This window comes from Alexandromys fortis, unplaced genomic scaffold (genome assembly GCF_014885135.2).
Source record: "Alexandromys fortis isolate MF-2015 unplaced genomic scaffold, M_Fortis_MF-2015_v1.1 scaffold_68, whole genome shotgun sequence".
NCBI lineage: Eukaryota > Metazoa > Chordata > Mammalia > Rodentia > Cricetidae > Alexandromys > Alexandromys fortis.
Window position 1 is genome coordinate 3,670,563 of NW_026067948.1, and position 15,132 is coordinate 3,685,694.

At 46.0% G+C, this 15,132-nt stretch overlaps 1 protein-coding gene across 1 annotated transcript in view; it reads left to right on the plus strand.

Annotated features, from left to right (window-relative positions):
- Tnni3k (TNNI3 interacting kinase) overlaps positions 1-14,266 on the plus strand; it is a 210,929-nt gene extending 196,663 nt beyond the window's left edge. The window contains exons 24-25 of the mRNA XM_050149480.1: positions 11,576-11,655; positions 14,190-14,266. Of these exons, the coding sequence (XP_050005437.1) occupies positions 11,576-11,655; positions 14,190-14,266 (157 nt within the window). The remainder of the gene's footprint in view (positions 1-11,575; positions 11,656-14,189) is intronic.
- The last annotated feature ends 866 nt before the right edge of the window (positions 14,267-15,132 follow it).

The following is a 15,132-nucleotide window of genomic DNA, read 5'->3' on the forward strand; positions in this document are numbered from 1 at the left end:
TCCCATGTGGTTCAATAATGCAAGAGGTGCTTGTCTCCGTGACTGAACTGTGTGTGCCTGAGTGTAATGGCTAAAAAAGAAAATCCCACTAAGGTAGTGCCCACTTCCTTGGGGGTACTGATAACCGATGTCACTTTGTAAACATGTGAGCTCTGTGCCAGACCCAAAATGCCAAGGATGCATGAATACCTAACAAACAGCAGCCTCTGCTCTAAAGGTGTAGTCTTTCTGGTGTGCCACCTATCAGGGCTCTGTACACAGCGGTATGAAAGCAGCCATCAAGATCTAACTGAGCAGAGGCCACCCAACACTGTGTACCAGATGGCTAGGGCAGCGGTGGGATCTGCAGGGAGTGTCAAGCCCTGGATCACCCAGGATTCCAAGAGATGTCATGGCGTATCATACTAGAGGGGTCATCAGCCCTGTATGACTTGCAGGAGAGCACCAGGGTGGCAGGGCACCCTGGCAATGCCAGGCCACTCTGTGAAGCGAGATCTGACAATAGAGAATGCGCAGAGGAGGGAGGAGAGCGTCGGTAGTGTGCAGCAAGGCAACCGGTCCCTGTGGTTTGGTGTACATCCACTTAAAACAAAAACAAAAACACACATTGCTTGTAATTTTTAACCTCCCTTAGGGTGTTTCAGATGATTTGTGAAGATCAATGTTCCACTTGTTCAAAGAGTTTAGGGAGTTTCAAACCCTTTGCATTAGGACTGGCCTGTCATAAAGAACAAAAGAACATGAAATTTCTTGCAGAGATCAGAATTTACACAGAGGAAACCAGAGATCTAAACTCAACAAAGATGTGCTTTTAACTTCCCTCCACCCAGAAGGGGAAGAGACAGCCACTCGGTGCGTGCCTTGCTACGTGCTGATTTTATATTCCATTGACAAAATTGGTTTTATTATTTTTAATTTATATAACCATCCATAGTCTAAAGAAATGGTTGACAGCTCGGGCTCAGATAGGCCTGAGTTCAAGTTCTATCAGTCGTAAGCTGTGAGGTCCAGGAAAATTAGTTGGGGTCTCTAAAGATCAGCTTTCTCATGGGTAGAGCTGTAGTGGCTTATGCTCATTGCCAGCTTAACTGGACATGTCACCTTGACTGTGTCTGTCTGAGATCATTTTCAGAAAGATTTTTTAACTGAGTAGGGAAAACACATCCAGATGGTGGGCGTGGCACCGTTCCACGGGCTAAGATCCTACATGGAATTAAAAAAAACAATGTGTGAGAACCAGGATTTTCTTTTATTTATTTGATAATCTACCCAGATATAATCAAGACATCTTAATTCACACTGCCGCACTGAGAGCGACTTTCCTGTCACCTTTGCATGACAGACGGCACCCTCAATCCATGAGATGCAATAAACCCTTCCCCCCATCGCTGCTCACATCGGGTCTTCTGTTAGAGTAACAATAAAAGCAGCCCAAGGCTAAGGACAAAAACCACACTCTCGTCGAAGGTTTGCAGCGAGAGTCGCGTGAGGATGGGATCTGTTCACGTCTAATATAAACACTTAAGTTATGCGCAGCAGCCACGTGTCTCTCTTCTCTCTCCAGGGTCACCCACACTTTAACCCTCAACATTTCTGTTTCATGAGAAGCGACGCAATGAAAGATGAGCAACGTGCTTCTTTCATGGAGATAGTGTTGTTTGCCACAATGGGTGGGAGCAGTTTAAAGGAACAGCAAGTGCAGATGGAATTGATCCAGAAATGAGGCAAGTCAGCTTCCTCAATAGCAAAGGAGGAAGGTGACAGTCTAAGAAGATTGTAGGGACAATAAGAATGGTATCAGAGGTGGTGTCCACATAGGACAGTTCCCGTAGGACACTGGGGTTTCTCCTTCATGGTGCTGGATCCCAAGGGTGGCGAGCAAGGATGCTCTATGGGAGAGAAAGCTGACGTGGAAGTCAGAGCCCAACAGTGGGCAGAACATCTGTGAGAAGGGCAGTGGGAGCGGTAGCCACACACAAGGTCGGAGCCCAAAAAGGGGTCAGGATAGGCATGCAGGATGGACAGTGGTGGGCCCACGAGGCATGAGAAGAGCATCTGCATACCATGTGTGAAGTTTTGAGCAAGAGTGTGGCAAAGAGGGCATCTGTGAATGCAGACGCAAAGAGCTGGCTTGCAGGCAATGAAAATGGCATTGCAGTGCTGGGGTCTCGCTAAGTTTTGGGGGTCTAAGGATAGTGGGGAGGGAACCACCGAGGTCAGGGGAGGCCAGTGGATACTGGATCATGAGAATAAGGAAAGCATCTACATGCGTGTGGGGTACCAGAGCCCAGGTGAGGAAAGGTAGTGCCATGGTGCAAACTCCTGCATGGTGTGCCGAGGAAGAGGAGGGGCATGTACTCAGGAGCAGCGATCAACCTACATAATTGGCAGACGGGTTTCTTCTTGGGAAAGAAAGGAGAAGTGTGGGAAGGAAGAAAACAGGAAAGGATGGTGGGCTGTTAGATACAGGTAGAAGTGGAGATGTCAACTATGACCTGGCAAAAGGGACACATTCCAAACACCTTCACATACGTGTGCTCACTCTCACTGTCTGCTAGAATCGCCTGCCAAGAAGACACTCAGAAACCCATCCCTTCACCCATGTGGAGTCAACACCAGGAACCTGCCTTCAAAATTCTACCACTGAAAAGAAACAAGAGCTTAGAGAAAGAGCAAGTGTCAGACTAGGACTGAGAAATGGTTCCAGAGCGAGAGCGATGAAAGAAAACCGACACCTAAATGCAATGTGTAAATCAAGTCAGATTTTTTTTTTACGAGGAGGACCATTATCAAGATAAGCAGCAAAACATGGGTGTGGGCTGAGAACACAGTCTAGAACCTGTATAAAGGACCAATGTGGCACACTTAAATCCTTGGTTGTTGATGGCTATCTGATTGGCAACTTACAGTTGACATTGTTCAGGGGAAGAAAAACCAGCAAACTGCAGCTGCAGCCTTTCCTTGTACTTGAGAGGGCATAACATCATTCACTCTAAATAGAACACCTACGCCTTTCCATACACGCCTGCCTAGCCCTTTCCTCAGCTGACTGTGCGTCCCCATCCCAAACCCTCTCTCCTTTCCATCTTGGCAGGCAGGGCACAATTTAGGGTACCTCCCCTGTGCTGGAGTTTGGCTGGCTATGTCCACATTTCCCTCCCCAGCTGTCACAGGCCACGTCCAACACAGGCAAGTCTGTGTCTGCAGGAAGTGGCTCAGCCCCAGCATTGTGCGTTGCTTGGTGTTAACCACGGAGAGAGAAGACGAGAGGGAGTGAAGGGTGGAGGAAGGAAAGGAAGAGGAGATGGAGGGAGAGAAAGAGAGAGAATCAGAAGGAAGAAGCAGAGATAACAAGAGATTTGGATGTTATCTGGCTGAGCATCAGTTACTCACACTCAGACTCAGTTTCCTCCACGTGAAGTGGATTGTGAGGTCACTTTACTGCTGTCTTTAATGCAGCCAGCAGTGTGCTTGGCCCAGTTCAACAATGTCAGTTTTCCTTTTCTAATTAAGACTCAAACCCACCACTGAGGGTTAGGACTTGGGCATCACAGGTCCTATACCTGACTTCGCTATACTATTGATATCCAAATCTGGAGGAATATGGAGAGTTCACTTCACCTCTCAAGACCTCAGTTTCCTTCTTGGTAAAATTAAGTGCTGGAAAAACAGGTCCGAGAGGAGTTGGCTCTTGATTGCTGTGCTACCGAGATCTTTGAGGTATAAAGTATAATTTTCCCTTTTATTCTAATGACGGTAGTGAGTGCAGGGCAGGGGGAGGCTTTTGCTAAATTTCCAAGACGCTTCTCCTGTTTAGCAGCCGAAGCCTGCCCTGGCCATGCCTGTGCTTGTCATCTAACTCACAGACACCAGATAGAGTTTGGAGGTGAACTGAGAGCTGGCGAGCGCCGTCACTGCTGAGCGTATTGGTGATTCGGTCGCTGTCAAGGATTGATCGCATCTTTGGAGCTCTCTCCTTATTCATATTTCTTTGGCTAATTACTTTTTCTTTAAAAACAGGGGAGCTGAGTGGGACCTTGGACAGTTGCCTAATGGCTCAAGCAGAGCCCTGGCCTGGTTGGTCGCCAAGCCTTTCTAGACTGGGGCTATTCCCCCCCCCCGCCCCCCGCCCCGAAAGAAAATTGATGGGTTTGATTTTCCTGCAGGAGAGATTTTGCGCTGATGATTTGGTTCCATAAATACCTAGGCGACTGTCCATTTTATATAATGGCAGCAATAAATTTGTTTTAATTTAGGACATTCTCAAATACAGAATATTGGCAAACACAAAGCAATGCTTTGAAACAACAGCCAGGATAAAGTCTTGAATAAATAAGTAATGTTGAAGTTAATGGATAAATTAACAAATAAAAGTATAATTAGACTGTTTCTAAGTTAGGCCAAGGTGTTTGCAATTCTGATAGAAATGCTGTCTTACCCTTTGCTCAGGAGGAAATATGGGCTGCATGAAAAGACACGGCAGAGCAGAGCAAGGCATTTATCCCTTATGGCATATCCTCTTTAAATAGAACTGTTTGTTTCCAGCTAAATGCCAAAAGGTTCAGCCAGCCCCTCACAGCCTTTTCCATGGCGAGCACTGATTTCAGGGTAAACACCTTTATTAGCAACTCAAGCTGCCGTTTCTCTGCCTTTTCTTCAAATTGGTTTTTCAGATTGGTGTCAACCAACTAAAACTGGGCTAGAAGTTATCTGAGCGGGCTTCCTTTCGAGGGAAAGACGTGACTCCTATCTTGGATGTATTCCCCTTGGAAAAGTGCACAGGGGTGCCCCTGGCCAGGAAGTTTGTACCAATAACCTCGCATAGGAACACGGTTTTGACAGATGGCAAAAAGATCCAATAAACCACAAAAAAACATTTGCAAAGCTGCGAGGCCCTGGATGGCATGGTCTTATGTGAAGTCCAAATGGCCAATTCTTCCAGGATGCAGGTAGCCCGAGGGCATTGTTAGCTACATAAACCCTAATTGGACCAATTAGAACAGAAGACTGTTTGGCCTGGAGTGTTTAATCACAGCAGCCTGTAATGATTTTTCCTGTTGTTGTTCAGTGTTGCCCGAGCTGTTTACAGGAACACGAATTCGTGTGTGCAGCCTTGAACATTACCCGAGACAAGGGGGGTGTGGGAGAGTTATAAATGCTGAATTTTAAAAGATCGGTGTGTGTGTTTGTGTTTGTGGGTCTGTACATGTATATTTGTGTATGCGTATATTTATGTGTGTGTACGAGTGTGTATTGTGTACATACATGTGTGTATGGGTGTATAGGTGAACGTGCATATGTGTGTGTGTACATGCATGTACCTCATGTTTTAACATATCTGCAAGGAAACAGGTACATAGGTGTGCTCAGAGGAAAAGAATGGTGTTCAGAAAAATCAATCAGAGCAAGACATAAGGAAGATGATTCTCCATTTTCTGTGAGGACAAAGGGTACTTGCCCATGACTGTCAGTGAGTTCCCAGGTGATGGAATTTTTGGTCTGTGCTGCAGTTAAGTAGACTGTTTACTATGGAAAGTCTGGCTTGAAGCTCTGAAGGCCTTTTATTCAAGGTCTGCTTCAGCCTCATGCCAACCCTGAGCGCTGGTCCCAGTCATCTGAGCATCTGAGCTGACTCTCCATCTCCTGGTGTGGAGATAAAGTCTCTGCTTTCCCAGATGCCTTGGGGGCTTTCAGCAAACTCTTCCCAGCTAAGCACTGAGCAGTGTGTGCAGTCAGCAGAGCCCTTGAGAAGCGCAGGTGATTGTTGTTCTAACGTCACTGTGGTAGAACTTAGGTGTTCTGTGTCTTTCACTCTGTTTTTTAAATTCCATTATTATATCCAAGTCATGAATAACAGTATACATTTACCATAACTCATCCAACCATAGCCCCAAAGCTACAGGCATTACCCAAAGAAGAAGGCAATAACAAAAAAAAAGTGTTTTGTTTTTATTTTTATTTTTTGCTGTCTCTTTGGAATGTCATACGGTCAGAAGTAAGTATGGCTCTAGGAGATATTCTGAGAATTCAAGAGATACTATAGCCAGAATCAGGATTCATTCTCTGATACAAAAGCATTTGGCAGGTTGTGGTCTGGGAGCAAGAGCTCTGTCTACTGTGAAGGCTCCAAATGGGGCCATTTGGACTCACTGTGACACTGGCTCATCCCCTGACTACCGAGAGCTGTCAGGAGAGATGGCTGTCTGTTCAGACAATACTCTCTTATTTCTTCTTGGACCTTGCTCATCAAACACATTTCTGGGTAAAGAGATATCTTAATGTTGGTTTTAGGGGGTCCCTCCAGTCACCTCTCAATCACTGCAACATGAATATACACAAAATTATCTATAGAACCCTCTGTGAAGCCTTCCTGCATTCCTCAGAGCCAGTCTGATATGCCAGGCCCTCAGACACAATGATGGGTTTCTGTGGAACCCCACAGTGCTCACCTTCATCCTGGTGGCAGTCTGGTTCTTCCTCAGAAATGGAGACAGACTTTTCAGGCCCATGGCATGGATCAAATGAACTATATACACAAAAAACTAGAAACATCACATTCAGTGTATAGCCAGGTACACTGTGATGTGTGTGTGTGTGAGTGTGTGAGTGTGTGAGTGTGTGTGTGTGTGTGTGTGTGTGTGTGGAGTGAAAATAAGCCAGTCAGCTTTGGCTGAGAGTCAGAGCACACAGATAAAGAAGATCAACATCTCCTGACTAAATGGGAGCTGTGACCATACTCAACTCTCTACTCTGCCAGGTTCTTATGAGTCCACATCATGCACGAAGCCCTTCTGAGCATGTAAGGACCAGAACAACAGAGATATCCCTCGGTGACTTCCAGAGACACCCTTGCTACCTGGCCCCAACAGCTGCTCCAGCTCTGGCTTTCACATTCCCAGGGTGGAATGATTAGGGACCTTTGTGAACAGCTGAATTTGCTTTCCGACTTTTGACTCACCTATTCACGCTGCGCGAGGCTCACCCACAGGGGATGGTACAGACACCAAGTTACCTCTGAATAGTCAGGCACTACAATTCCCTTGAATCTCATGTCCTTTGAGACAAGTCTCCCTTTCCTACTGGCCAAGTCATGAGAAAATCTGTCCAACATTCTGCTGGAAGCCAGATGTGTGTTTTAGCTGAGGTGTTTTCTAGATGTGTGTTCTTCCTCTCTGTCATAACCATACAGCAAATCTATGTAGTTTCCTGTTCTTATTCAACTTTGGTGGCCCATAGTAACCTAAGCCATTTTGAAAGAGTACAGAATGCAGGGGTTTAGTCCTGCCTGTCTGCTGCGGTGCCTACGGTACCATTAACCCACGTCCTGAGTCAGTAGACATCATAGTCTGTGCTCTGGAGGAAGTGGGCCCTTGCTGGGATGTGTTCCATCTTCAGGTACTTGTATGTTATCCATGGCTCTGGGGCCTTACACATATCTCAATTTATTTTTCAGTTGATAATAATTTTTGCATAGTGTTCTTGTTATTGACATCATTTTCACATTTATTTCAGCCAACAGCGGGAACTGAGCCTGTGCAAGTTGCAGAATGTATGTGAATTGTCTAATCCAAAGTGAGAAATTGTTGCGTGCTCAGATGGCATCATATTACACACATGCGCACACACACACAGAGTCTTAAATCTACCTTGTTCTTTTTTTATAAGACAAAAATTTACCTTATACTCACAAAGAATACACATAGGATATCCTAGTCATACAAACATAGATACACATATACATGCAAAGACACAGTCATCTTTTAGCGTAAGAAGGCTGCCTAGTTTCAGTGATGACTGAACCGCTATGAACTGCACGTGTGACTAATGCCTATCACTCAGATACTTGCAAAATGGAGACAGAAAGGTCCAGATTCAAAGCCATCCCCAGCTACGTTGTAAATCATAGCACAGGCTACCTGAGATCCTGCCTCAAAATACAAACAACACAGAGAGAAACAGAAACCAACGGAACACTCTGAAGCCAGTGCTTGCCTTACCTGCCAGGGGCTCACGGTCGCAGGCATTTGCTCTGGGCGCTGCCTCACTGGAGGGGCCTTGCTGTTTTGTTTGTCTTGTGGTCACTACTTCAGCCCAAGCCCTGACACGTGCCCTAAACTCTGTGCATCTGTGAAACTGTTGCTGAGAGTGGAATGTACATGGGTCCATCCACCAGGGTCTAGTTTCTTCTTTTGTTTGACCTGGGTGTGCTTGGCATCCATCTGGCTGTCATCCTAGAATGGAGCTCAGTGCCATTGTGTGTAGCATCTCCTGGGGAAGGTTAAGTTCCCAGGCATGAACTGTATTCAGCCACTGAACACCCAGGGCATCCTAGAGACAGGCTTTTGTTCATGGGAAACCAGATAGCCATTTTGGTGATAAAGTATTTATTCCCTGTTACCATCTTGTTGCCAAGACAACTGCCAAGAACACACTGCTTAGAGGGAGGTACAGTCCTAGGGAGGCTACCAACACTGAGAGAAGAAATTTCATTTGGAAAATGAATCAACAGTCTGTTGACCAGAATTATGGCTGTTTACTATGTAATGTTGATTGAGATGACACTGAGTCATGTTTTGAGCCAGTAATTTTTCCTCTCTGTAACCATTCCCCCACCCTTACAACATCATCCTTCTCTGTAGTTTAAGGAGGTGAGGCTGGAGATGCAGTTCTTCAGTTAAGAGTGAGCTGACATACCAAAAACTTGGACTTCTCTGAAGGAAAAGTTTTGAAGCTCTTGATTTTATTTAATGCACTTTCATTTTGATTGTGAGCCACTGAAGACACCCGGTGAGAGTACAGCATTGAACAGGATCTTGCTTCTCCTCTATGTAACTGAGTTCAATAGTACATTACTGCAGGCAATTCTACACCAGGGCAGACTCACAGTAGCACTGTGCGTATAGTGCTGTGTCCTGAAGGGTGTGGAGGAGGAGGAGGGTGTCTCGAGAGGTCTCCACAGAACTGACTGACTTGGATGGATACTAAACTCAAGTGATTTTTACTGAGTGTTTTTTAGCACCATAGCACCGAAAGACTTTAACCAGTACTCACAATCAACCTCCCAACATGAGTCTTGTTATTTTCCTACTTTAGAGATGCATAACTGAGACCCCAGTCAGTTGTTGCAATAGAGCGAAAGCAAAGTTGCATGATGCAACTCCAGTGGTCTAGCATACAGCTCCCATTCCGAGCAGTCGTGCGCCCTGCTTTCTGTCGAGGGCAATGACCTGTCATCACACTCGTGTAAGTGGGGCAAGTAGCTAAGGCAGAGCCATGAGGAATAGAATACTTGGGAATGTTTTGAAAATTCAACACCAGTCTCTGTGGCTGAACTTGTGTTGACGGGGGAGGCTGTTGAGGAATGGTGGATACAAGACCCAACGGATGCAAAAGAAAGCAAATACAGGAACAGAAGAGGGCTCCAGCCTCTGACCTTCAAAGCCCAAGGCAAGCAGGGACAGGCTAAGGTTTTGTTACAGATGCACTCAGTGGACGAAGGAGGGAGTGGCAAGCATCATTTAAGAATTCATTCATTTATTCCGTTCTTCAGAACTGTTGGTTGATTGTCTCATGTGGGCTGAGATTGCAATGAGGGCTGTGGCCACAGCAGGGAATAAGAAACTAGTCCTTGGCTTTAAGATATAGTTGTCAGTGTATACATAAGCAGATAACAAGCAAGTTGCAAAATAAATAAGACCATCATGAAATGGAGTGACCACAGCAGGAGACTGGCTACTTCGAAGTAACCATCAGAGAAGAAGGGGCTCAGAAAGGGACAAGTGACATGAAGTCTGGACGACAGAGGAGCCAGTGTTAGGTGAAGGCAAGACAGGTGCTCAGCATTGGGACCTGGCTCTGGAGGGAGTATTTGAGGGCGAGTTAGGGAAGCAAAGACTCAGGGGTGGTAAAGAGCAGGAGGGCTCCAGGGAGAGGGGGTGCAATGAGGAGTAGGAAATATTTTGGAGAGGAGACAGCAGACGGTAGTGAAGACAGAAGACCATTTGCATTGTGTCCCAAGTGAGCCCGGGTTTCACTGGGAAGCTTCCACAGTCAGTTGTCTTAACCTGCTTTATATTTTGAAATGAACACTATGGAAAATATGGACAGAACGCATCGTTCAGAGATAGGAGTGTAAGCAGAGAGACCAATTAGAAGAGAACTGCGGAAGTCCTGAGGAGAAAGAGGTTTTCTTGCTAGAAGAGTGAGAGGGGAGGATATGGTGATGTTTGTAAATTAGCCCTGCTTGCAATGAGAGACTGTGGAGTACACACCAGAAATGTTGGCGATGGCACTGGCTGACTCTGACGCCAGTGACCAAAGCCAAGGAAGGGACTGGGGAGCTGATGGTATGAAGAGTTATGCTATGGACCCGGGGATGGAGTTGGGGGGAGGTTCTGGGCTCCCCAGGGAAGCTGCTCTGAGAACAATAAAGATCAAATGAATGCCGCAAACCCTGCAGATGTGCAGAGTGTGCAGTGAGCAACACAGGGGATCAGTGATCAGGACCAGGGAGGAAGTCACCTCTTAAACAAACTGAAGTGGAAACTGGGGGAAAGAGGAGGATCTGGGAACCATGAGGGACATGCATCTCTGAGGAGCAGGTAAGTGTGCAGGCTTTGGGATGTAGATGAGACACACCTGGCCTCGATGTAGTTTAGATGAGACACACCTGGCCTCTGAAGGCTCATTTCTGAGACACTATTTTCTTTACTGAGAACTGGGAGGATGGTGCCACACTGACGCAGACAGAGGTAAGGGCTTCACAGACACACTAACTCAGGTCTGCATCATTATCATTTCATAATAGTGCTGCATTTGTGTAGATCTACTAAAACATAAATGTCCTTAGTTGCTTTTAAGTAAAGATTGCAATATTGGTTTCCTCTACATTCCAGCACTGTTTTTATTTACATATGATGTAGGATGTCCTTCTGTATATGTGTTGCCCTTATTGGTTAATGAATAAAGCTGCTTTGGCCAATGGCAGGGCAGAAAATAGCCAGGCTGGAAAAGATAGAGGGAGAAGGTAGGCAGAGTCAAGCAGACGCCATGTAGCTGCCATAGGAGACAAATCCTAGAACCTTGCCAGTAGGCCACAACCTCGTGATAATACATTGATTCATAGAAATGGGTTAATTTAAGATGTAAGAGTTAGTTAACAAGAAGCCTGAATTAATAGGCCAAGCAGTGTTGTAATTAATATAGTTTCTGTGTGATTATTTTGGTCTGGGAAGGTAAGAGCAGTCTCTGTTTACATATATCCAACCATTAAAACAAGACGATAGAAATATTCACATCTCCTCTTATTATGCAGATACATGAACGGAGGCTCAGAGAGAATGTGCACCCAAGGCTAAACTGCTGGCAACTATAACCTATGAGGAAGAGGACAAGGCTTATGCCTTGATCTAACTTACTCAACAGATCTGAGTTCAACCCAAACAATATATGAATAAATCCAAATTATGTAGACATCTTGTTTACATTTCTTGGTTGCTGGATGACTGACTTCTGTTTTATGATACTTTCTGAGTCCTGCACCCCCGTGTAAAGCAGTGTCCCATTCTTCTTCCAGTGTGGGGACACACTCCAGCCCAGGCCTGTCTGTGGGGGAAACAAGCAGCCCCGCCCAATACTCAGCCATTGACAAATACGGTAGGTGGCGCACATCCTGGGAGCCACTCTTAGGGAGGTGGCAGTCACTCGTTTGGGTATTAACGGAGAAAATTTTGTATTCTGTGATAACCAGAAGCCGTAGGTAATTTAAAAATACTATACAAATTCTAACTCTGATACTGACGTCTTTTAACTCTTGGTTTATCTTTAAGCGTAGTAGAGTGTGCTAGACTCTGCATGCATGTGAGTGTACACAGTGTGTGTGAGCATGGCTGTGCATGCAGGTGTGAGTGTGCATGAGTGAGAGCATCAGTGTGTACACATTAGGTGTGAGTGTATGTGAGTTCAAGGTCATGTGTGTATGTATAAGCAAGAATACCCAGGGGCTGGAGGGATGGCTTAGCGGTTAAGAGCACTGACTGCTCTTGCAGAGGTCCTGAGTTCAATTCCCAGTATTCATACAGCCGCTCACAATCTGATGCCCTCTCTGGTGTGCAGGCAAACATGCAGAATCATATGTGTGTGTGTGTGTGTGTGTGTGTGTACATCTTAAAGAACATCCTAAATGTATATGAACATATGTCTGTATGGAAGTGTATACAGGCTCCAGAGATGTGTGTGTGAATTTGTGTGCAATGAAGTCTTAAGAGAATGTAAGGTCTACATGTAAATAATCTCTGGCTCTCCTGGCATTATAAACCCTTTGCTGTCATTACCCTGGGTCCAGGCCTCTGAGCCCACCTCACTGTGTGCAGGGAGAAGAACAGAAAGGAAAGTTCCCACGGCTGCCTTCCCAGGAAGAGTTCTTCCCTGTGAGCTGAGCACCACACGGTTTAAAGCAATCCATCCAACCCCTCAAACAGCTGGCACAGAGGCACAGGAGAGCTGTCTGGGTCTGTCTCACAGGATTGCTCCATGGTGAATTAATACAGTTCTTTGGAATAATTAATTTAAAAAGTTTGATGCTGGCCTCTGGAAGCCAAGGAAAATAGAGAATCTTTTACCATCAGGGTGTTTGGATAGATTGAGAATTCCTATAGAAGCATGATATATTTAATATTTCCTACTAGAAATATCATATCATCTTACTTTAACTACCATCAGCAGGACCAGAGCCATGATATCCTATAACGTCTTTAAGTCTGAGAGGCTTTGTATTAATCTAAATATTAGAACATGAGCCATTTCTTCATGGCCACTTCTTTTGATTGCTTGGAGGACTGAACACAGCATTTGTTCCCAGAAGTATGTTTCAGGAAGAAGGCACTGGCTTCTCTGATACTAGTACCTAGAGACCCTACATCATGGAATCTATGCACCTCATCTTCAGAGAACTGCTACCCAAGTCATTGGAAAGCCTTGAAAAAACAAAGGGAAATCTCTCTGCTTGGGCACAATGCAGTGAGCTCCAGCTGCCTTGAGAACCTCCGAGAAAAGGGCTCTGTTCTCATGGTGTACGTTAGCATACAGATGGCCCCCATCAGCAGCAGGACAGTAATCGGCCAGGACAGTAACGGATTCCTCAGAGGCAAACGTGCTCCAGGTGTCACAGTGTCACATCTTTCTCTCTGTGCCCAGTGAAAAAAGAGATGCTTTCATGCTAGGATGTTGGTTCCGTTTTACTGACTGACAGTCAAGATTTAATGATGTGAGTGGGCTTTCTCTCATTTAACGCCTCTCACCTCCCAACACACATGCCCTCTCACGCGTGCTCGCATATGAGTGTGCATACATGCACACACGCGCACACACACACGCACGGGCCCTCAACTCTGACCTGGGCCAGTCCTCACAGAGGAGAGTAAGAGAGCCCAGGCTCAGAAGTACCAATGCCAGTAGCATTTCCTTGCAAGAGTTTGTCACAGCATGTATGCCTTCTAAGAGATTTTTACAGAGATCTTTCCTTTGAAAATCAGTGTACTCAATGCATATGGCTACCTGGCTGAAAAGTAATGCATTGGCTCAGGTAACTGGGATGTCGATAGGAGCAAAGCTATCAGCAGCTATTGATAAACCACCAGCAGCTACTGATAAACCGCCCATTTTGCAGAAGTAGTGGGTAGTCCTGTACCAATGTGGAAAGGGAGAAACTTCCTGCTCCGCAGTGACTGCCAGTCCTCAGATACACAAGGCAGCCTGGCAATAGGAACTACCTTTTCTCCCACTTACAGAAGAGGGTGCTGATGCTCAGACAGGTTTCAGCTGCCGAATATCCCAATGACAGCAATCAGGGACCCATGATTACAACGTGTTTGCCTGGCACAAAACCTGTGGCTCTTTGCCCTCATGACAGGCTTCCTTCCAGAAGCGTGTGCTGCTCCCTTGTAAATACAAAACACTGACTACCACCCGATGTCATCAAGGCAGATGTGTGTCACGGACATCCATTGGTGTCAGCACCATGTCTCCATCTTAAATCTTAGCAGCACTGGCGAGTCTGGTCCAGTCTTCAGTTCCAGAGTCACGAAGGGCTGTCTGGCAGCTGTGTGTGACACTGGGTTCAATGGTTAATATAAGCGGGGGGATGTGCGAGAAGGTCAGGAAGTAACAACTGAACTTCTTTTCTGACGCAGGCTACGTGTCTGATCCCATGAGCCCAATGCACTTCCACTCCCACCAGAGCAGTGGCAGCTTCGAGGACAGCGGCTGACATGTCTGACACACACCTACGGGGAAATTTCCCACAGGCTGACAGCAGTGAGTCCACCCATGGCAGGCTCACTGCCAATTACAGTGCTCTGCTCTCTGGGGTCTCTTCAAATCGCCTCGTTTATTCTGCTTTCACTTGATTCCCTTCTGCAGGGCGGGCTTTGAGTTGCACCAAGCATAAAGCGCCACAGAGCAAATACAGACTGCATGAGGCATTGTTCTTAGTTTGATGTATAAGGTGCCGTCGTTGCTTGGCGGGTGTGATTCAAGTCTGTGTAGGTGTCAGGGTTGGTTGTGATCCGCATGTGATCCTAGACTAAGCTATGCAGGCTTCTGTTCGAGCATCTTCGCTGGGTCTCTCACAATGTTGTTGATTGCCTTACCTCGTGATATCACTGCTGGTGTTCATTCCGTGATTAAAGGCTCTTTGGTGCTCCAGAACATTGGTTCGGAAGTGTGTTTTATTCCAACAGGGCTTCCGCTGAATGTATCTCCTTTCAGAAGGACTGGTAAAAGCTCAGAAACATAGTGTGGTTCTCTAGCTTCTTTCCTGGGTCTCGCTATCTGTCTGGGATTTGCCTGAGCAACCCGTTAGTGTTAGTTACTAGCAAGATGTCGTAAATGGCACTAGTTATGAAGTCAGCACTGATGCCAGGCGAGATTTCACAAGGACAGGAAGTGAAACATTTCACACACATGGGTCGAGAGACCTGGACTGGTGAGGCGGCTCAGCGGGTGAATGCAATTTGGTCAACCTTGAAAACCTGCATTGATCCTCAGGAGCCAAATGTCAAGGAGAGAGAACCAATTCCCGTGAGCTGTCCTTTGACCTCCACACTCAAGGTACACTATGTGTATACACATATT